Genomic DNA, 20,753 nt, shown 5'->3' on the forward strand with positions numbered 1-20,753 from the left:
AAACTTTGAAGTTGGCTTGAAAAAGCCTAGCCAGAAATTTTGAATAAAGATGGATAAATAGATAGATAGATAGATAGATAGATAGATAGATAGATAGATAGATAGATAGATAGATAGATAGATAGATAGATAGATAGATAGATAGATAGATAGATAGATAGATCGTATTAAAGATAGGTATATATATAATATATAACTATATATAGTTTTTTTTTTTTTTTTTTTCATTTTCTCACAAAAATGAGTAAGATCACTAAACAATTTCTGGACCCACTGAAGTACAGTTGAAGACCCCATTTTAAGGACCCTTGCTTTAAAAAAACCCCTCTCTCTAACTAAAAAGAACTGTGTTTTGGGTGGAATGAGAGGTAACCGAACGGAAGCACAGCTTCTGTCTGAACACCCTCAGAGATCCAACTCCACACAAAGGCAGGACAGGGTGGCGTTGGAGAGGAACTGTTGGAGCTGTTCGCTTTAATGTTCCACTCGGCCTTGGGACACTGGCAACAAAAACGTTACACGTAGATGGGAAACTTCTCTGTCAAGATAAATTTTCCACATGCTGTACCTTAACAACCACATGTTTACGCAGACTGTTCTAGCAGCATGAGTACAGCTCCTCTGCTGTTAAGAATGCTTCTATTCAAATATATAATTTCTAGACCTCCAAAAGGTTACAGCCAAAAGTATTGCGAGATAAATCTGTCATGTGGCACTACAGCCAAATATGCCATTGGCAATAGCGGTAACTATTAGAACCTCTTACTGTAAGACCACTGAGACATGCAGTGACATGATACACATCCTATTGCCAAAGAGGATGCCACAAGAGTTCTGCATCCTCTTTATTGTGTAATGACTCATCGATTATAACATGCTGTAAACAACTGTCTGCACATTCTTAAAAGCTTTTCCTTTGTTTATAACGTCAGTTAAACAATGCCGTGTCCCCCTTTTTCTGACGCAGTGCACTTTCCTTTTGCCTGTTTCCATATCAGAACAGAACACACACACACAGAATGAGTAAACGGAGTGATTGAGAAATAGAAAAAAGGGAGTGAAAGCGGTACTGGCATGTGTCGTATTCCTCGAAATCGATAATTTGTTAGTGAATATCCTGAAAAGAACTGTTCAAATTGTTACTATGCCTGCGGGTCAAAGTCTTGGTTAGTTAGCATGGCCTAGTTAATCCCTGCTGGTAGATGCTATAACTATTCTGGTGCAATATTTTTGAAAGCAACATGCAATCTTTAGTTATATTATAGTAATTTTACCAAGGTCCGATTCTAGTTAACTGGGTTCTTAACATCGTGAATTGGTTATTTTTCTTTGTCAGTTTTTACATTACAAACAAAAGTTGCTAGTGAATTTTGTGGGACTGGAACTCAAATAAGAGTAACTATATGCACAAAAAAAAAAAAAAAAAAATTAATAATAATAATAATAATAATAATAATATACACATATTTATATGTACTGTCACTGATGAGCCAAAACATTATGACCAGTCCTAACCAATGGTCATCTCCTAACAATGCCACATATTAATGTCTGGGTAGATTAGATTGTGAGCAAACAATCAATTCTAGTAATCAATGTGTTGGTTGCAGGATAAATGTGCATGAATCAAGATCTGAGCGACTTTTACAAGGGCCAAATTGTTATGGCAAGTCGAGTAGAGAGTATCTCTGAAACGTCAAGGCTTGAGAATTTACCAGCAGTGGTCCGAGAGGGTCAAACCACAAGTCACACAAATTTTAATGATGGTTATGGGAGGAATGTCACAACACAGATCAGACTCTGCTGCATATGAGGCTGCGTAGCCGCAGACCAGAGTGCATGACCCCTGACCCCTGAGATTACCTTTTCTTTTTCTTTCTTTCTTGTTTTACGACGGTTGGCGTCCAGCTTATTGGTGCATTACCGCCACCTTCTGCACCGGAGTGTGGATCAGATAATAGGTTTACAATCTATATTCCTTACCTTCTCTTCACCACTAATACATACACACTCACTCACTCACTCACTCACTCACTCACTCACTCACTCACTCACTCACTCACTCACTCACTCACACACACACACACACACACACACACACACACACACACACACACACACACACACACACACACACACACACACACACACACACTCACACACTCACACACACACACACACACACACACACACACACACACACACACACACACACACACACACACACACACACACACACACACTCCCCCCCCCCCCCTACTTAACCCCTTAAGCCTTGAGGGCATTTTTAGAGTTGTTTTTTTCTGAGTGACTCATAACTCCAAAAGGAGAGTCAAAAGGTAGGTATCGTTTGATAGAACACTTTTCAAATTTCTAGAAAATATAAATTACATTACATTTGGACAATCTCATGCCGAGAAACTGCTGATAAAATAAATAAATATATATATATAATTTGTATTATGATTTTGCACATCTTTCTTGTTTGACATGCAATAACTCGGGAAGGAAATAAGGTAGGGGGGAAATTCTTTTTTGGTGAAGTTCCCCTAAATGTGAGCTGCATCTGGATCAATTGTGGTGATTGCATAAAGTAGCCTAATCAAAGGTTACAGCATTTTGAACCAAGATAGCCTTTTTTCTCAGTCCTTGACGCTCCCTAATAGGCATTTTTAAAATTGTTCCTCCATGAGCAATATCTTGTGATCAACGCAATAGATTATGTTCATTTTGGGCTCATTTTAATTGTAATAATATGCTGTAAAAAATGATGTGCCATTTTCAACGACCTGTGAATGAGCTGTATGATGTTTTTGACACATTGCAGTGCATAGTACAAAAAAGTATTTTATAGATTATGAAAAAAATTAATTCTATTTATCAGCAGATAACTCAGCACTACTTTGGAGTTAGGTTCAGACTCTTTAGCTTTCAAATGACAGGCTGTAGTTTTGAAAAATATTATTATATTATTATTATTTCGCAGCTAGCTAGGTGGCGCCCGCGGGGGGCTCTGTTCTGCTAAATACTACTTAATACTTCCTCACATTCTAATAATTATACTTCAAATCCTATTGAAAACCCCTGATTTTATTTAAAAAAATCATCATTAGCCTACTCTGATCTGTGCCCTAACCCCTGAGATTACTGAAGAAGATTTTTATTTGCATTCCAATGGAATTAATATATAAACTACTAAAATATATATTACATAAACAATAATATATCTAATAAGACCAAATTTGTTTTTAATTTTTAATGCGGCTCAATGGGGGATTCGGTTTTTGAGCCTCACGCACCCCCTGGTGGAAATAAACTTTAGCTATAAGCTTGTAGCATTTTCTATAGTGTCCAGCTGTCATTGCGCTTGCCGTAGACTTGCGGGAGTTTATGTAAAATCATGATGGCGGCGGCCTGTGCGAGAACTCTTAGTAAGGTCGGTCGGTTCATTTTTGACACGCCGAAATGCCGCGTAACAAACACCGCAGCATTAGTGCCGAGAATGAGCATGAGATGCCAGGGAAGAGCTTACGGTACCGGCGGTGCGGGATTTAAATCCAGACTTTTGGTCGCTGCACCGGTGCGTGGCAGTGGCAGAGTCCTGGGATGCGCCTTCTTGCTCGGTGGTGGTTTCGGCTTGTACCAGACCATTAAACTCACGCTTCAGCGTCACCTTGCAGAGGAAAAAGCAAATGTAAATATTCAGTTATGTGCTACATTTCTGGGTGTCCTAACAGTTACCCTTTTTGACATGCAACTATAGAAAGTAAATGTCATTTTTTGGGTTAGTTTGCTCACCTTTGTTTTGTTAACGTGTTTTGATTAGGCACCGCTGGGGACAGGTCTTAAGTTGACTCTGTATCAGTATAAGACCTGTCCGTTTTGCAGCAAGGTGCGAGCCTTTTTGGATTATCATGGTCTGCCATATGAAATTGTGGAGGTCAATCCCGTTATGCGAAAGGAGATCAAGTGGTCCACTTACAGAAAAGTTCCCATCCTGATGGTGAACGAGACGGTGGTATGTAGCTATTCGGATGATGTCTTTCCTGATTATGATTATGAATAGTAAGATTCTTCAGATCATCAAGTCCCTCTCTGTTATTTCTTCAACAGCAACTCAATGACTCCTCTGTAATTATTAGTGCTTTGAAGACATACCTGGTCAGCAAGTGAGTAGCCTATATTGTGCTTGACAGTCTTTATACTTTTTATATGGATGTTGTTGATTTAACATTGTGTATATTTCTGTATTGTATTCATGCAGAGAAGGGGTTTTCAAATTGGGACATTAAACATAAGTTTTTCCTTGCAATATTGATTTGACATTGATTTTTATCTAAGGGGATTGTCGTCGATTCAGATTGAGAACCTTTTAGCACTGTTTTCTCTTTTGCGCTAATTGCTTTGCTGATTAAAAAAATGCTTATGCAAATAAATGTAAATACAAATGCAAATTTGTATTGTCTATTCACTGCTTCTTTTAGGGAGAAAACAATATCTGAGATCCTCACTTTTTATCCTGAGATGAAGGCAAAGAACGACAGTGGGAAAGACGTGAAAGAGTTTGGCAATAAGTACTGGGTCATGGTGCGTGACGCTGAAGCTGATCATCTATATCCTGGAAAAGACACCAGAAAGTAAAGCAAATAAGTTATGTCTGATAGTGATTGCTTTATTAGTCTTTATTTTTTTAACTTTTATGGTGTCAAACATGATTTTGTTTGTTGATCTCACTAACACTTTTTGCTCAGAGAGGAGATTAAATGGCGGAAGTGGGCAGATGACTGGCTGGTGCACCTAATTTCCCCAAATGTTTACCGCACGCCGACCGAAGCCCTCGCATCCTTTGACTACATAGTACGAGAAGGCAAATTTAGCACCTTTGAGGGCTTCTTTGCAAAGTATTTCGGAGCTGCTGCCATGTGGGTCATTTCAAAGAGATTGAAAAATAGGTATTTTTTTTAGGGCAGTGGGTTAGTAAATAATGAAAATATTTGACAAAAATGTTTTGACATTAAAGTTTAACCTCATTATACTACACAGACACCATCTGCAAGATGATGTCAGACAGGATCTCTACAAGGCCGTCAATGATTGGGTGGCAGCCATTGGAAAAAATAAGAAATTCATGGGAGGTGATCAACCCAACCTTGCAGATCTGGTATGTGTTTCTCTTTCAGTCTAAAATTTTATTAAAGATATATAAAATACACTACTGCCGTTCAAAATTTTAGGGTTGGTGATATAAAAAAAATGTTTTTGAAAGATATCCTATGCTCACAAGGGCTGTATTTATTTGATAAAAACCAGTAATATTGTGACATTTTTTTTATCATTTAAAATAACTTTTTTTTATTTGAATACATTTTAAAATGTAATTTATTCCTGTGATGGAAAAGTTGAATTTTCAGCATCATTACTCCAGTCTTCGGTGTCACATGATCCTTCATTAACCATTCTAATTAGCTGATTTGGTGCTCAAGAAACATTTCTTATTATTAATGTTAAAGATAGTTTTTCTGCTTAATATTTTTGTGGATACCATGATACATTTTATTTCTCACTTTGAATAGAAAGTTCAAAAGAAGAGCATTTATTTGAAACTAACAGTTTGTAGCATTTTAACATAAATGTGTTTACTGTCACCTTTGGTCAATTTTACGCATACTTGCTGCTTCTTACTGACCCCAAACGTTAGTGTGCAGTAGTGTATCTTTTTCCCAGTGTCATAATTGCTTGAGGAATGTCAATTGGATTCGCTTTTTTATTTTTATTGGCATATCTAATCCTTCTTGTACCTTGTGTTTTCAACATAGGCCGTGTTTGGTGTTCTGAGGGTTATGGAAGGCCTTCAGGCATTTGATGATATGATGGAACATACCAAGGTGAAGAACTGGTACCGGCGTATGCAGAAGGTCACAGAACAAGTGTCATAAAATCAAAGCTTCAGTCATCACTGCAACAACTTGAAGCACTTGATACCACTGCACAACTTGCCATCTGTTGGTAGCGTACTGGTTATGCAAATCTTAAAAGACTTTTTTTCCAGTAATTAAACTGGCTTCCATTCTTCCTTTGCTCAGACTATACTCACAGAGCTTATTTAATTTGAAGAGATCAACAAAAACACATCCATAACAGCATAAAGCGCTTTTCCTGTCTGTTTGTTCTCTCTCCATGATTTGCTTTACTACTCAACTGATTTTTCTAATCAACTATTTCTTTTACTTTGGAAAGCAAAGTGCTACCTGAAACAAATGCTCTTTAAAGTAAAACAACCTCATATGATCTACAGACATTGTGAATGGGTTGAAGTGGGATTGTTCTGAAACCATCCAGTTTTCTCCATCTTTGTGGGCTTCAACAAATGTATAATCTAGTGGTTTATTTTTCAACAAATAACGGTTCATTTTTTTTGCATATGTTGCTCTTGTTCTTCTGAATTGTTGTTTTGTTCCTTTTTGTGATGTTGAAGTGCTGCCACTCTCATCAAGTGGTATTTAGGTAACTAAGCAGATGAGCTCAGCCCTGGTAATGTTAGTAGTTAATTATGTCTACCTCTGTTAGGGTTATACTGTTCATAAATGTTCAATCTGAGGTTGCAGTGACCTTCAAATCTGTAGGTTACAAAATGGGGTTCTCAATTTAACTTAAAATGTGATATTACTGATTTATGTGAAAGTTGCTAAATAATTCACCAAGAACGCTATGCATCATCTTTTGAGTTGTCAAAAGTGACAAATATTTGTCAATGAAATAAATTAAAAATCTCAAGCAGATGGTTGTCAGCTTGCTTGTCTGTAGCCTGTCATATTTGTATGCTACTGCTAATAAAAAGGCGATATATTTATGCAACAATTTTACAGACGGAGAAGGCGGTCCCTGCACATAGCAACGCGTCGTTGACATAGAAACCTAATAAGCTTCCGTTCATTGGGCGTTAAACACACTTCTCAACTCTTTGTCGCTGAAGTTTCGAACCAGCCAATCAGATGCAATATAGAACGTTAAAGGCGGGACTCAGAGCGACAGACGCGTTTCTGATTGGCAGCTATTGTTGTCCATGCGAGAGTCTACCGGGTATTTGCAAACAACACGGGGGACGTTGCGTTGCATTGAGGTTAGTGGCGTTTGTATTCGTATCACTTACAATTTTAAAGTACATAAATACATTTTCAACGTATTTTTGATCAGGAGGATTTTACTGGCCGTATAAATATGCAGTGCATGAGCAGAAGTAACAAACTTGACTGAGGACAAATAAGTTAGTCTTGTTTAGCAGATAACGTTACACATGTATGTATGATTCATAACACCCCTAGTTCATCTTTCTCACAAGTTTATGATACACTTCTGGTGATCTTTTAGATACTATTAAAACAAATAAAAACCGCCCTACTGAATTGAAGGGATGAAAACACGGTCGTCCTCTCCGCCCGTCCATGTTCATGTCCCAGACTCAACATCTGTGCATGTCCACCTAAAGAGTCCACAGAAGAGCCAGGTCAGACTGGATGATTTTTACTATTCCAGTTTAAATCAACTTCACTGGTTTAATGAGACAGTGAAACAACTCATCACAACTCTTTTCTTCAGCAGGGTAAAGTGAGCAATTTACGATCCACTTCCAGTGTAAAGGTCCGAGCTCCCTGGGTTCCTCCTGGAAAAGCCTCAAGACGGAGAGAATACAGATGGGAGGTTTGTTTAGTCCCATTTACCTTTATTTAGTAGCCTAAAATAATTGCAAGTTATGTATTAAAAAAAATTGACTTTACATTTAAGAATGAATTACTGTTTTTAAAGTCGTCATGAAACGGAAGTTGTGACAGTCTTTTCTCCCTGTTGTTACATCCGAGTGAAACGGCTTAGCAAACAAGAAAAAATGTAGGGCGTGACTTGAGTTTGTCAATCGGAAATTGATTGGATGGTTGAAGTTGGCCGTTGCTGTGATTTGATTTGAGTGACAGGTCCCGTCCTCGCGCCAGTAAACGTCATTGGTTAAAGATTACAAGGGCACATTAAGTTTAAAATAATAAATTGAATTGTCAAATTTGATTTCATAGTGACTTTAATAACAACATTTCCCATCAGGGGGCTACTCGCTGCTTAGAGATCACCCCGGCACCAGCCGCTGACCCTTCCTCACCTCCTCTCCGGCTCACCGACCTGTCCAGTGAAGAGGACGATGCAAGAGAAGTACTTGGCAAATATGAGAGAAAAATTGAAAGCCTTATGTCAGAGGTTGACTGTATAAAAAGTGAGGTATGGATTGTGAATAATCATGACAATAAGATAGATTTCACAATTGGATTTGAATGTTAAAATCTCCACAGGTAAAGTTACGGCAGACAGAGGACCACCTGAAGCATCAATCACAGCAGTTAAGTGCCTGTCGGCGTTTGATTGACCAGCACGAGGAACGACTTGAGGAAGCTAGTAAGGACTTGAGGAGGTCAAAGTGTGAAAATACTGATCTGCGTAGCACTGTAGAAGGGACGCAGGGTGAGCCTGGACAAATGAGGTATAGTTCTTCCAGGTTAATTTGTCACATTAGCTTTTAGCAGAGCCATAGAGAGAAAGAGTTGCGACACTCTTTGATGTCGCCGCTATGGCTGTCACGTGGTTCATGTAAGCCCCAATAGTTCCAAAACATACGCTGGCTGTCATGTTCTTCTATGGGACAGACAGCAGCGATTGCATTATTGAACGGTAAATATAAAATAAAACACACACCCAAGTACTTTTTCAGCTGTTATTGCATTATTGCATTTTGTTAATGTCAGTTTTGCATTTGGAGATAAGTTTTAGGCTATATTTCTGGAGGGAAAAGCATAGTGTTCATGTTCGCATGGGTAGTAGCACTGGCTTTAGCGGCTCTAACTTAACTTTTCCATATCATTCATCTGATGATGGACATTCATCTGATGTTGGACATGATATTTATTTTAGCACAACTGGGCTGTATTAGGCTATTGATTCCCGTGATTTTGCTTATAAATTTTGATTCAGTCATTAGCCTACCTTCGTGATCACGCAAAGAGGTCTGCCGTGGCGGTCCGTTTAGAGTTCGCTTAAATATTTTTTATTAAACAATGACAGACAACAAAAATGTGTGCTTGTGTGGGTGTGTGTGAACAAGAAAAACAAAAACCAGGGGCAGGTGATCCATAAAACAGACAGGACTGGTGATCCCATAACAACCCTAGAGGTCCAGCATTGTTCTCACAAGCCGCTTCACTCAAGACAATAAAACATAATGAAAAGTTAGTATATCCCAAAAAATTAAATTAAATAAAAGTTGCTATAAAGGTGGTAGTGATTCATTACAGAACTCTTACTGTCACAGCTGACGAAGTCGCACTAGGAGGCAGTGCTTGAAAATTGGTTGAAACAACCAACATAAAATATAAATAATTACGCTGTGCATATACAAATGAAGACCAGTATAAGCATCGCAAAGGGCCTCTGATACAATATAGACAGTTGACAAATCAAAAGAGGTCGATATTTCAGCAACTTAACTCTGGAACAACTCGACGCGCAGCAATGTAAGTAAATGGTGTCCAACGCCAAAATGACAGTGTTTGGAACTAATCAGATCTTCAAATCCCGGGAGTAGGCGGTTAAAAGCGCTGCCATTTTTTACAACGGAGGTCTATGGGAGTGTCGTAACTCTTTCTCTCTATGGCTCTGGCTTTTAGGTCGTTGGCCTGAATGCTTAAAGTCACCATCAAGTCTTATAGTCGAGTCCCAAATTAGATAAATAGCCCTGGATAAGATGCAGTAGGCATTTTTGAGGAAAAGTACTTCAAGTCTTGTTTCTATATGATTTTTAGGTGCTGAATCCATTTCTGCCGTATAACAAGTTGTAAACATCACTGTTTTGGCATTTAACAATAAAAACAAAATGGCTGCCAAAAAAATGTTTTAATGCATTTATTGCAGTTTAAACATTAAACATTAGAACTAAACTATGCACTCTCAGAATATTTAAACATGTAAACAATGAAAAAACAACATTAACATGAAAGGGACAGTTTTTAATGGCTGCTGGAATTATGCCAAGGTACACTGGGAAGCATATATCAGTGGAAATGTGCAATTATGCCCAGCCCGAAGGGGTGGGGTGGGGTGGGGTGGGGTGGGGGGGGGGGGGGGGGGGGACTTGGAATACACATGACCCCAGGGGGCTGCATATTGAGAATCACTGAGGTGTCCAGCCACATTTGGAATATTTTAAACCCAGGGGTGGCAAGGTGGCTTGCCGAGGGAAAGACACATGCTCAGAGAGGCTTACAGTGGAATACACACGTGGGGGTCGCCCAGAGGCCGTGTTAGGTGTCACCCAGCCTGCAGCTCTACAGATGTCTGTTAGCGAGGCGCCATGCGCTAGAGCCCAAGAGGATGCCACACCAAGGGGGCATGGTAAACCTTGCTGCTGGTAAGCCAAAGCAATGGCGTCCACCAAAACAGACAAAGAGCTGGTCTGAAGTCCTGAAACACTGCGTTCTGTCTACGTAAGCACGGAGGGCGCGTACTGGACAGAGCAGTGCCAAGGCTGGGTCTGCCTCCTCCGAGGGCAGGGCTTGCAGGTTTACCACCTGATCTCGAAAAGGTGTGGTGAGAACCTTGGGCACATATCCAGGCCGGGGTCTCAGGATCACGTAAGAGTTAGCCGGCCCGAATTCCAGGCACGCTTCATCAACCGAAAATGCTTGCAGGTCCCCTACCCTCTTGATGGAGGCCAATGCAACCAGGAGCACTGTCATCATTGACAGGAACTTAAGCTCCTTTGATTGATTGCAGAGGCTCAAAGGGAGCACACTCTGTAGAGCAGTTAAAACCACTGAGAAGTCCCAAAAGGGTATGAGAGGAGGGCGAGGAGGATTCAGTCTCCTCACTCCTCTCAGGAACCTGATGATCAGGTTGTGCTTTCCAATGGACTAACCTTCAACTGCGTCGTGATGTGCGGCAATGGCGGCACCATACACTTTCAGGGTGGAGGGAGACAGCGTTCACTCCAACCCTTCTTGCAGGAAGGAAAGCACGACATTGATCCACTTTCGTGGGTTCTTGAAGTTTAGAAGAACACCAGTTGACGAAGAGGTTCCACTTCAACGCATAGGCATGTCTCGTGGTTGATGCTCTAGCATAAGTGATGGTAGCCACCACCACTGGTGGTAGGGTACTCAAACCTGCCTCGTCCCGTCCAGGAACCACACATGGAGGTTTCAAAGATCGGGACGAGGGTGCCATAGGGTGCCCCGTCCCTGAGAAAGCAGGTTCTTTCTCAGAGGAATTGGATAGAATTTGGGAGGTGCTGTCGCGAGGAGTACTAGTTCTGGGAACCAGGTGCGGTTGTGCCAATACGGGGGAACCAAAATTACCTGCTCCTCTTCCTCCCTGATCTTGCGCAAAGTCTGCGCAAGAAGGCTCACTGGGGGAAACGCATACTTGCAGAGGCCCCATGGCCAGCTGTGCGCCAGTGCATTCGTGCCGAGCGTGCCCTCGGTCAGAGAATAAAACTGGTCGCAGTGGGACGAGTCGTGGGAGGCAAACAGATCTACCTGTGCGTCCCCGAACTGATCCCAAATCAGCTGAACCGGTAAAGGTCTCCCGGGATATAAATGGCTCGAAGCGACCTCAGATGCTTCTGACTCTATGTGAGGAGGTGGCGGGCGAGTTGCGACATACGGCGGGAGCACAGACCACCTTGTCGGTTGATGTACGCTACTGTCACGGTATTGTCTGATCGGACTAATACGTGCTGACCCCTGAGCAACACACAGAAGAGGTGCGGGGCGAGACGTACAGCCTGCAACTCGAGGCAATTGACATGCCAAAGGCGCTGGGGTCCTGTCCTGGAGCCCGCGGCAGAATGTCCATTGCACATGGCACCCCAGCCTATTGTGGAGGCATCTGTTGATACAACAACATGCCAGGAAACTCGTTCTATGGGCACTCCAGCCCATAGAAAACTGAGGTTCGTCCACGGGGTGAAGGTCTGACGGCAGGTCGAAGTCACTGGGACTCGGAGCGTGCCGTGTTGCCATGCCCACCTCGGGACTTGATCGCGAAGCCAAAGCTGAAGCGGTCTCATATGTAGCAACCCGAGCGGCGTTACTGCGGCTGCGGATGCCATATGCCCCAGGAGCCTCTGAAATAGTTTCAGTGGAACCGCACTCTTGCCCTTAAACTGACGAAGGCAAGTCAGCAGTGACTGCGCGCGCTCGCTCGTAAGCTGCGAGCACATGGCGACCGAGTCGATTTCCATACCGAGAAAAGAGATCCTCTGCACGGAGCAGAGTTTGCTCTTCTCCCAGTTGACCCGAAGGCCCAGACAAGCTAGGTGCCGGAGCACTAGGTCCCTGTGTTCGCAAACCTTGTCTCGAGAGTGAGCTAGGATCAGCCAGTCATCGAGAGGAACAAGGGCTGCATCGACAACCTTCGTGAAGACGCGAGGAGACAGGGCTAGCCCGAAAGGGAGAACCACGTACTGGTATGCCTGCCCCTCGAATATAATCCGAGGGGCAGGCATACCAGTACTTGGTTCTCCCTTTCGGGCTAGCCCTGTCTCCTCGCCTCTATATATATATATATATATATATATATATATATATATATATATATATATATATATATATATATAATATACTGGAAAGGTTTTATGGTGATATCTATAACTTAAAAATTTTACCCTATCCACCTGTAGTGTTTCGGCTGTGAATAATGCACCTATTGTTTCGATAACAATTACAAGAAAATGGGACCCTTATTTCAATGTTATATGGTGGATCCTTATTCAGGAGACATTGAACTTTCTAAAAATGTGGTATAACAACTTTTCCTCAAAAATGCCTACAGGGTTACACAATCTTGAAGATTCGGACCTGACTATTATTTTTTTATTCTTATTTATCTTTGCACATCATAATTTGTTTTAATTCATGTGCCTTCATAATCTTTAATCAAAATAACTTTTCCTCCTTCTTGCAACAACATCTCTCTGATGATGTGTTTAGTGGCGTGAGGGCGGGACAACCTGTCACTCACATGACATCACAGCAATAGCAAACCACAACCGTCCAATCAATTCTCGATGGACAAAATCAAGTCCATTTCACTTGGACGTCACATCATGCTGACTTTAAAACGTGATTTATGTGGACAGATCTGAAACAGGACCTCCTCACAAGGAGATGGAAACTCTGCTGAGGAAACTGGTGGAGGCTGAGATAGATGGTCAGGCCGCAGCTAAACAAGTGGCGGCTCTGAGGGAAACCGTGGGAAAACTTAAGAAGGTAAGAAGATTGACAAACTATGCAGTTACCTCTGAAATCTTTTCATGTAAATAAAAAAGCATACACTTTGTGTATTCAGGACAAAAAACAGTCAAAGACGCACTCTGATCAGTTGGGCCGTCAACATGAGCTACTCGAGCAGAAGTTGGACACATTTTTGGACACAAATCGCACTCTCAGAAGACTTTTGAGGGAGCAGCATGGGCGGGAGGTACAAAAGACTTCCTTTAAACTAAATGTATCAAATTTTTGGGTTTAGATATTGGTTCTGCAGTATTGTGTATGTGTAGTTAAAAAAAAATTTAAAAAAACTTTCACCACAGACAGATGGTCTGAGGATGTCTGATGAGAGGGAGATGCTAATGAGAAAACTAGCTGATTCTGAGGCTGAGAAAAGGGTTTGTAATCTAACTCCTACATTTGTTTTTGTGTTGTGAATGTATATAATTTTTTATATTGTTTTGGGGTATTATTGGTATGACTTCTAATTGTAACATCGTTGTGAGCTTGATACATTGATATTTTTCATTCAACAACGATGCTATTGATCTAAAGTGATCAATCTTTTTTTATATAAATGCTGTTCTTCTGAACTTTTTATTCATCAAAAATCCTGGAAAAATATAGCAGGGCTTCCACAAAAATATTAAGCAGCACAACTTTCAACATTGATAATAATAAGAAATGTTACTTGAGCACCAAATCAGCATATTAGAATGATGTCTCATGGATCAGACTGGAGTAAAGGCTGCTGAAATAAATTACATTTTAAAATATATTAAAATACAAAACAATTTAATTTTAATTTTAAATTGCAATATTATTTTACAATATTCTGTTAAATGCTTGAAATGTAGAGTGGTTTTGTTTTCCTTAAATACTTTGTTGATAGTATTACTAGTTATTGTCACTTTCTCTTGTAGAAACTTGAGACTAAACTAAACAACAGGGAAAGAGAGGCCAGTAAGATAGCTGAGAATTTGGAAACTGAAAAGGTACTTATTTTTTCTATGCGTTTGCATAACATTCTTCTATGGCTTGTTTTAATAGCTCTTCTGCATTTCTAAATACTTGCATAGTGAATTTGCATCAAAGTTGCTCCTGTGTTGCTGAGTTTTAAAACAGGAAGTGTTTTAAGAAGGTGTTTTGTGATCGTCGTCACAGGAGCATCTGAGGACCACAGGAGAGCTGTCCAAGGTTCTTGAATCCACTCGCAGTCGCTTGCAGAACCAGCTGCTCAAGAAAGAAGCTGAAAATAACCGTTTGGAGGCTCAGATCCAAGTAAGGCAACTTTTTACTGCGGATTCATAGTTTTCATTTGCATGAATACAGTGAGATATCTGATAGAGATTGTACTGTACTGTGGCACAGAAGCTGGAAGGGACACTGCAGCATCAGCAGGAGGAGGTTCAAGGCCTTCTGGAGCAGATGAGAGAGCTGAAGCAGCACTATGAAGGAGACAGAGACATCCACAAACAGGTCTCGGAGGACCAGAGGAAGCGGGCCGAACAAAGTGTGAATGCAGCTGCACAGCTCTCTGCACAACTCTCGGACAAGGTACTGTATACAGAAGAACAATGTTAAATGTGCTTCAGGGATTCATAAAAATCACATAAAGTTTCTGTTGACCTTAATGGTTTTCAAAGTGCTAATTGATGACATAATTCTCCAAAGGTTCTTTGTATTGTGTCATTGTGCTGGCCCCTTATATTTACTTCACTGGGAACTCTCACATTTTACCGTTTTTTTTAAAGACTGATTTTCTGTGGTTGGCCTGTGTGACCCATGCAGTGCAGACTTTGACTGATGTGTTTCTGTGGTTTCTTCAGGAGACTCAGTTAGCAGAGGCTCTCTCCAATGCTGAGGCGCTTCAGCAACGCTACTTCAAACAGAACAGAGAGAAAAACCAGCTGGAGTTGGAGATCACCACCTTAAATAAGTCAGTGACTGACTCTCTTCACTTGCTTTTAGTGTTCACTTAAGCTCAGCCTAGTCTTCATGTCTATAATTTATTTTTTTTAGCATGAATTATGTTCTGAGTAATTTATGATGCTTGCTATACATCAGTGAGCTTTGAGTTTCTGAAATTCTCTTTTAACGTAATTGTCCATAAAAAAAAAAAAAAAAAAAATATATATATATATGTGTGTGTGTATATATATATATATATATATATATATGTGTGTGTGTATATATATATATATATATATATATATATATATATATATATATATATATATATATATATATATATTTAAGTTGACATTAAGATAAGATTTGCAATGTGACATTATTTACATGACAAATATATTTTACCACCCAGTTCTCATTACCATAATAAAAGTTTTATGATTCCTATTATTTGTAATGATGATTGTATTAGCTTAATCATGTTTTTTTTTTATCATAATACATTCAAACACATTTATACAATGATGTACTGATGTATACTGATGTATACTACCATTCAAATGTTTTGGGCCGTAATATTTTGCTAAAAAAAATGCTTGTGAAAGGAAAAACAAGTCTCTAATGCTCACCAAGGCTTTATTTGATCAAAATACAGTAAAAAGTAATACAGCAATATTGTGAAATATAATTAAAATTGAAAATATCTGTTTTCTATTTTAATATACTTTAAAACGTGATTTATTCATGTGATGGCAAAGTTGAATTTTCAGCTTCATTACTCCAGTCTTCAGTGTCACATGATCCTTTAGAAATCATTCTAATATGCTGATTTGGTGCTCAAGAAAAATGTCTTATTATTATCAATGTTGAAAACAGTTGTGCTGCGTGATATTTTTGTGGAAACGGTGATCATTTTATTTTTCAGAATTCTATGTTGAATAGAATGTTCAACAGCATTTTTTAGAACGGTCGTCTATAAATACTTTAGAGTTTATTTATATTTTTCACATTACAATAATGAGACTTTAAGAATAATAGTCTTTTTGCATTATGGTATTAAGAATTGAGGGATGTTCTTTCTGCAAAACATAATTTTTTTCCTTTGGATTTTTGATTGCAATATGATCGGTTTCGATTTTTTACCTGATTGTTATATTTAGCGGATCTCATAATAGACAGTGATCGTGGGCTCTTCTCTTTGCAGTCGCCTCACTGAGTTGAGCGAACAGCTGCGCAGTTGTGAGCAGAAGTCCTGCGCTGAGAGAGAGGGGCTTCTCAGCCGTCTGCACTCCATCGCCTCAGAGAACACTGCTACCAAACTGGAGAACCAGAGACTCAAGGCAACAACCCAGACTCAAAGACTTTTCTCACAAAACCATCTAAGCTCTGATTCTCATTGTGATTTTTGTCTCTATTAGAGCACGCTGTCAGCCACAGAGGACAGGCTGTCTTTGTCTCAGTCAGAGGTCCAGCAGCTGAAGATCTCTCTCAAAGACTTTGAGAATCTGGTAGAGGGTTACAAGAGTCAGGTGCTTCAACATACCTTCCTCACAGCTCGTTACAATCCATCTGCATTTAGTCATAGTACATTAACCCTTCACATTTCTTTCAGCTGCAAAAGACGCGTTTGGAATCCGAGGAATACTCTTTGAGGCTGCAGCTGGCGGAGAAGGAAGCACAGAGTGACCGCACGGAGGTGGAAAGAGAAGTGGAACAGGGCCGCAAACAGCTCCAGGCCCGGCTGAGGGAAACGGAGATGCTGCGGGAAGCTCTGAAGCGCCTGGATGATGAGCTCAGGGAGGCCAGAGAGAACATGCACATCCAGGACAGAAGAAATGCAGAGCAGAACAGCACTCTGTCTGAGCTCAGAAACAAGGTGATGTTTACGGACATATTTACACCACAAACATTATGCTGAAATCAGATGGGTTTTTATTTTCACGACTTATTTTCCTGTTTGCATGTAGATGGAGCAGCAGAGTTGTAAAATAGAGAACCTCCAGGAGAAGAACTTATTTCTACTTGAAGAAAATATGCAGCTGAAACGCTCAATGGAAAGCAATGAAAGGTCTGCTGCACATATAATATTTATATTTATTCAAATTTCCTTCAATAAAATAAACCAAAATATATTGATGACTTTATCTTCTGCTATAATATATTATAATAGACCTTTATAACATCAAAATTATGAATAATTTAAACTTCCTTTTCTTGTATAGAATAAACCAAAATATATTGATGACATTATCTTCTGATTTATTTAAATGGCCTTATGAAAATCAAAATTATGAATAATCTTTATTCCTTCTCATCTAATAATTAAATCAAAATGATGACATTGTCTCAACAGGAAATGCCAACACAGAAAAAAAAAAATTATATAAAAAAATTATATACTAAATTAATATAATTTAACTGGGTCTTTAACATAAACCCATACACACAAAGAAAGCTGAAGCTTAAAACCTTTTCTAGTTAAATTTCCTAACGGTATTTGAGCTTCATCATTTCTGGCACACAGGAAGATGGAGGATGTGAGCACTCAGAACAGGGATCTGCTTCAGGTCATCGCCAAGCGTGAAGAGACCATCCACACCACACAGCTGCGCCTGGAGGACAGGAGCCGAGAGTGTGACTCTCTCTCCCGACAGGTGGAGCAGGCCAGAGAGGAGGCGCACAGACAGGTCTCAGAACAGTTCACAGGAAGCTTGTTTTGTTGCACCTGTGTGAGGTGAGGTTAGTGTATAAATGCTTTTCATGTTGGGGCTTTGTTCACAGGTGGAGCAAAGCCTAGAGCGGGTGCTGTCCAAAGAACGCTCGGCTCAGTCCAAAAAGCTGGATTTGGAGACCCAGCTGAGCCTGGCTAAAAACGAGCTGGGTCAGATGCGCCGCAGCAAAGATGACGTAAGTGTTCTCAGCTGAAACTTTCCAGTAAATAGGGCTGGGCGATTTAAATCGCGATATTGTTATGCGCATCTCGTCAGTAAAGCCGGTTCCTTGATTAGTAGTAAATCACCATCACCTGCTTTCAGATGGAGCGGCATTTAGGGCTGAGGAGATAATTAAGTGATTAATTTAGTGATGATTGAGCATTATTGAAGACACCTGATGTTAACAAGCAGAATCACTGAAGAAGAAAATCACAAATTGTAAGTTACCATTAAGGTGATGGGTGTTTGCTTTAGTTGGGCTCTAGACCATTATATGTTTACTTTAATATTTACTGTTGTTTGTCTGCTGTTATTGATTAATAACAGTTAAATGAGCAAAGTAAATTGTTATCATATAGTGTTGGTTATGTTTTGACATAATCATGCTGTGATCTGAAAAATGAAACATATTAAGATATTTTGGTTTAACATGTTAGCAGCAGTTTAGTGATTCTTCAGCCTATGATTATCAGTACTTTACTTATAATTCAAAATATTTAATAAACATTGTTCTGATCAAAAAGACGTTCAGACATATTCATTTAAAACACAGACATCAATAATCAGCCTGTGAATCTCAACAATGGTGACAATAATAAAGCATGTTGCAGTGGCTGCCACCAATCACAACTCATTAATGGCTCCCATCATGCATTGCGGTATGAATAAATTATGATCTGAATTGTCTATGTAATTTACTTTTCCTCATTGACTATTCTGCTCCTCACCATTGTTGAGATGCATAGACTGAATCTTGACATCTGTGTGTGCCTAAAAGGATGATTTTTGTTTTAAAACAACTTTTAAGAAATCCTTTATATTATATCAAAAATTCTGGTCATTTATTCAGATTCACAGTTATGCTGTAACCAACAACATAAATCAAAGTTAGAAAGAAGGATTTTAATGAGTTTAGTGATCAAGTTCAAATGATGATTGTCATAATATAACCAACACCATCAGATCACTATTTATTCTTTGTGCAACTGGCAGTTTTAGCTCAGACACAACAGCCAAATCAAAATGTAAAGTATTCACAAAAGGGTCAGAGCCCAACTAAAGCAACTACCCATCACAATAATGGTAACTTAAAATTTGCGATTTTCTCCTTCAGCGATTCTACTTGTTAACATCAGGTGTCTTCAATAATGCTCAATCATCACTAAATTAATCACTTAGTTATCTCATTAACTTAAACACTCTTGAGTGTGGACTCATACACTCCCAGGAGTGTTAATTTAACACTGGAGGTTTTGCTGTGTACAAAGAGCCGTAGTTAACTGACAAGCTGAGCCATATCGCATTAAATATCGCTGGCGATACGTCCGCGATATTGATGTGATTTGGCTCAGCTTGTCAGTTAACTACGGCTCTTTGTAGTAAATGCCGCTCCATCTGAAAGCAGGTGATGGTGATTTACTACTAATCAAGGAACCGGCTTTACTGATGAGATGCGCATAACAATATCGCGATTTAAATCGCCCAGCCCTACCAGTAAATCAAAGAATTATATTGTGAATACAATTTTACAACGGAAAATAATTTTGAGCTGTACTTCTGTTTGACATGACCACAGCCAAAAAAGAAACAAGGTGATTGGAAAAAAATGAGATGGGAGGAAAAATTATATTTAAATTCTTTTGCGTTCCCCCAAGAAAGTTTGCACTCGCTTGCAACACTTTTCTGTTCTCTAGCAAAAGTTGCATATCCCTTCAAGAAACCGCAATAAAACACAAAAGTGGTGATGGAAATATGAAGTTGGAGGAAAAACTGTCAATGCTTTTGTGAGCTAAACATTATTTTTCCTCCAGTGGTGTAATTTCCAACTTTATATCCCTTTAGAGGGTTTGTAGAAACTGAGATGAGTCAAGTTTTGTGTTACAGATGTTTAACTTCAGTCTATTCAATAAGGAATTTTCTTTACATGTCAAATTTTTATAGATGCACCTTTTAGAAACAGTTTGTGTTTTAATTTTTCAGATGGAGAAGCGATTTCAGTGCAAACTTCAAGACATGAAGAACCAGTTGGAGCAGGTGAACAGCGCCAACCGCAGTCTGCAGAACTACGTCCACTACCTGAAGGCTTCATACACCAATGTGTTTGGAGACTCGGCTCTAACAAGCTCACTGAATCCCCATATCTAAACACTGACCATGAATAAAGTCATTTCATTTCTTTATTTAATGCAGTTTTTTTTATTATTATACTTTTAAAATACCTCAATGACTTAGGGGCAGTTTACACAACACTGTTTTCAACGACGATTTACACGACAACAGCGTTTTGGAGGACTGAATCATGAACTTTTGGATGTTAAGTGCTAGTTTTTGAAAATTATACTGTTATTGTCTCCGTGTAAACTACAAAAACACAAATTTGTGAAAATGGTGACATCATGCGCATGGTAATTACGTGTTCAGTTTATAGGCACGTAGTGTTTCTTTACAAAGTGACATCGCCAATTACTGGCCTGGCATCATAATACAGCATCTGTGTGAACGGGATAGTTTTGACAACGATGTCGTCTGTCGTTTTCCATTTTTAGCACATCGTTGTCATGTAACGTACCCTTAGTTTCATCTGATGACCTTTTAATAAAATAAAATA

General features: G+C 39.5%; 2 protein-coding genes across 5 annotated transcripts; both read left to right on the plus strand.

Moving 5' to 3' along the window:
• Positions 1-3,276: 3,276 nt before the first annotated feature.
• ptgesl (prostaglandin E synthase 2-like) lies at positions 3,277-6,872 on the plus strand. Its single transcript, XM_081348097.1, has 7 exons — positions 3,277-3,694; positions 3,827-4,018; positions 4,114-4,169; positions 4,485-4,637; positions 4,752-4,952; positions 5,044-5,161; positions 5,817-6,872. The coding sequence occupies exons 1-7, from the start codon at positions 3,401-3,403 to the stop codon at positions 5,934-5,936; spliced, it is 1,134 nt and encodes a 377-aa protein (XP_081204223.1). The 5' UTR covers positions 3,277-3,400; the 3' UTR covers positions 5,937-6,872.
• A 153-nt stretch (positions 6,873-7,025) lies between these two features.
• odf2b (outer dense fiber of sperm tails 2b) lies at positions 7,026-20,739 on the plus strand. Of its 4 annotated transcripts, none has more exons than XM_081349656.1 (19): positions 7,026-7,120; positions 7,369-7,504; positions 7,600-7,698; positions 8,092-8,262; positions 8,334-8,521; positions 13,172-13,301; positions 13,381-13,512; positions 13,625-13,699; positions 14,225-14,296; positions 14,466-14,582; positions 14,673-14,858; positions 15,131-15,240; positions 16,417-16,552; positions 16,631-16,741; positions 16,825-17,088; positions 17,180-17,280; positions 17,737-17,899; positions 17,994-18,119; positions 20,126-20,739. In XM_081349656.1, the coding sequence occupies exons 2-19, from the start codon at positions 7,412-7,414 to the stop codon at positions 20,288-20,290; spliced, it is 2,439 nt and encodes an 812-aa protein (XP_081205782.1). In that variant the 5' UTR covers positions 7,026-7,120; positions 7,369-7,411; the 3' UTR covers positions 20,291-20,739. The 4 variants fall into 4 exon arrangements, with proteins under 4 accessions (XP_081205782.1, XP_081205783.1, XP_081205781.1 ...); XM_081349657.1 differs by having other exon boundaries at positions 7,068-7,120; positions 7,410-7,504; XM_081349655.1 differs by having other exon boundaries at positions 7,070-7,120; positions 7,597-7,698.
• The last annotated feature ends 14 nt before the right edge of the window (positions 20,740-20,753 follow it).

Source organism: Scardinius erythrophthalmus (assembly GCF_964197995.2).
Source record: "Scardinius erythrophthalmus genome assembly, chromosome: 20".
Lineage (NCBI taxonomy): Eukaryota > Metazoa > Chordata > Actinopteri > Cypriniformes > Leuciscidae > Scardinius > Scardinius erythrophthalmus.

What these genes read in the sequence shown, in the direction of transcription:
- ptgesl (XM_081348097.1), top strand. Translation starts at nt 3,401, where the DNA reads ATGATGGCGGCGGCCTGTGCGAGAACTCTTAGTAAGGTCGGTCGGTTC. An exon ending in TGATGGTGAACGAGACGGTG is followed by an intron (nt 4,019 to 4,113) that starts GTATGTAGCTAT and finishes TTTCTTCAACAG; the next exon opens with CAACTCAATGACTCCTCTGT. An exon ending in CCTGGAAAAGACACCAGAAA is followed by an intron (nt 4,638 to 4,751) that starts GTAAAGCAAATA and finishes CTTTTTGCTCAG; the next exon opens with AGAGGAGATTAAATGGCGGA.
- odf2b (XM_081349655.1), top strand. Translation starts at nt 7,412, where the DNA reads ATGAAAACACGGTCGTCCTCTCCGCCCGTCCATGTTCATGTCCCAGAC. An exon ending in GGGAGCAGCATGGGCGGGAG is followed by an intron (nt 13,513 to 13,624) that starts GTACAAAAGACT and finishes CTTTCACCACAG; the next exon opens with ACAGATGGTCTGAGGATGTC. An exon ending in AGAATTTGGAAACTGAAAAG is followed by an intron (nt 14,297 to 14,465) that starts GTACTTATTTTT and finishes TCGTCGTCACAG; the next exon opens with GAGCATCTGAGGACCACAGG.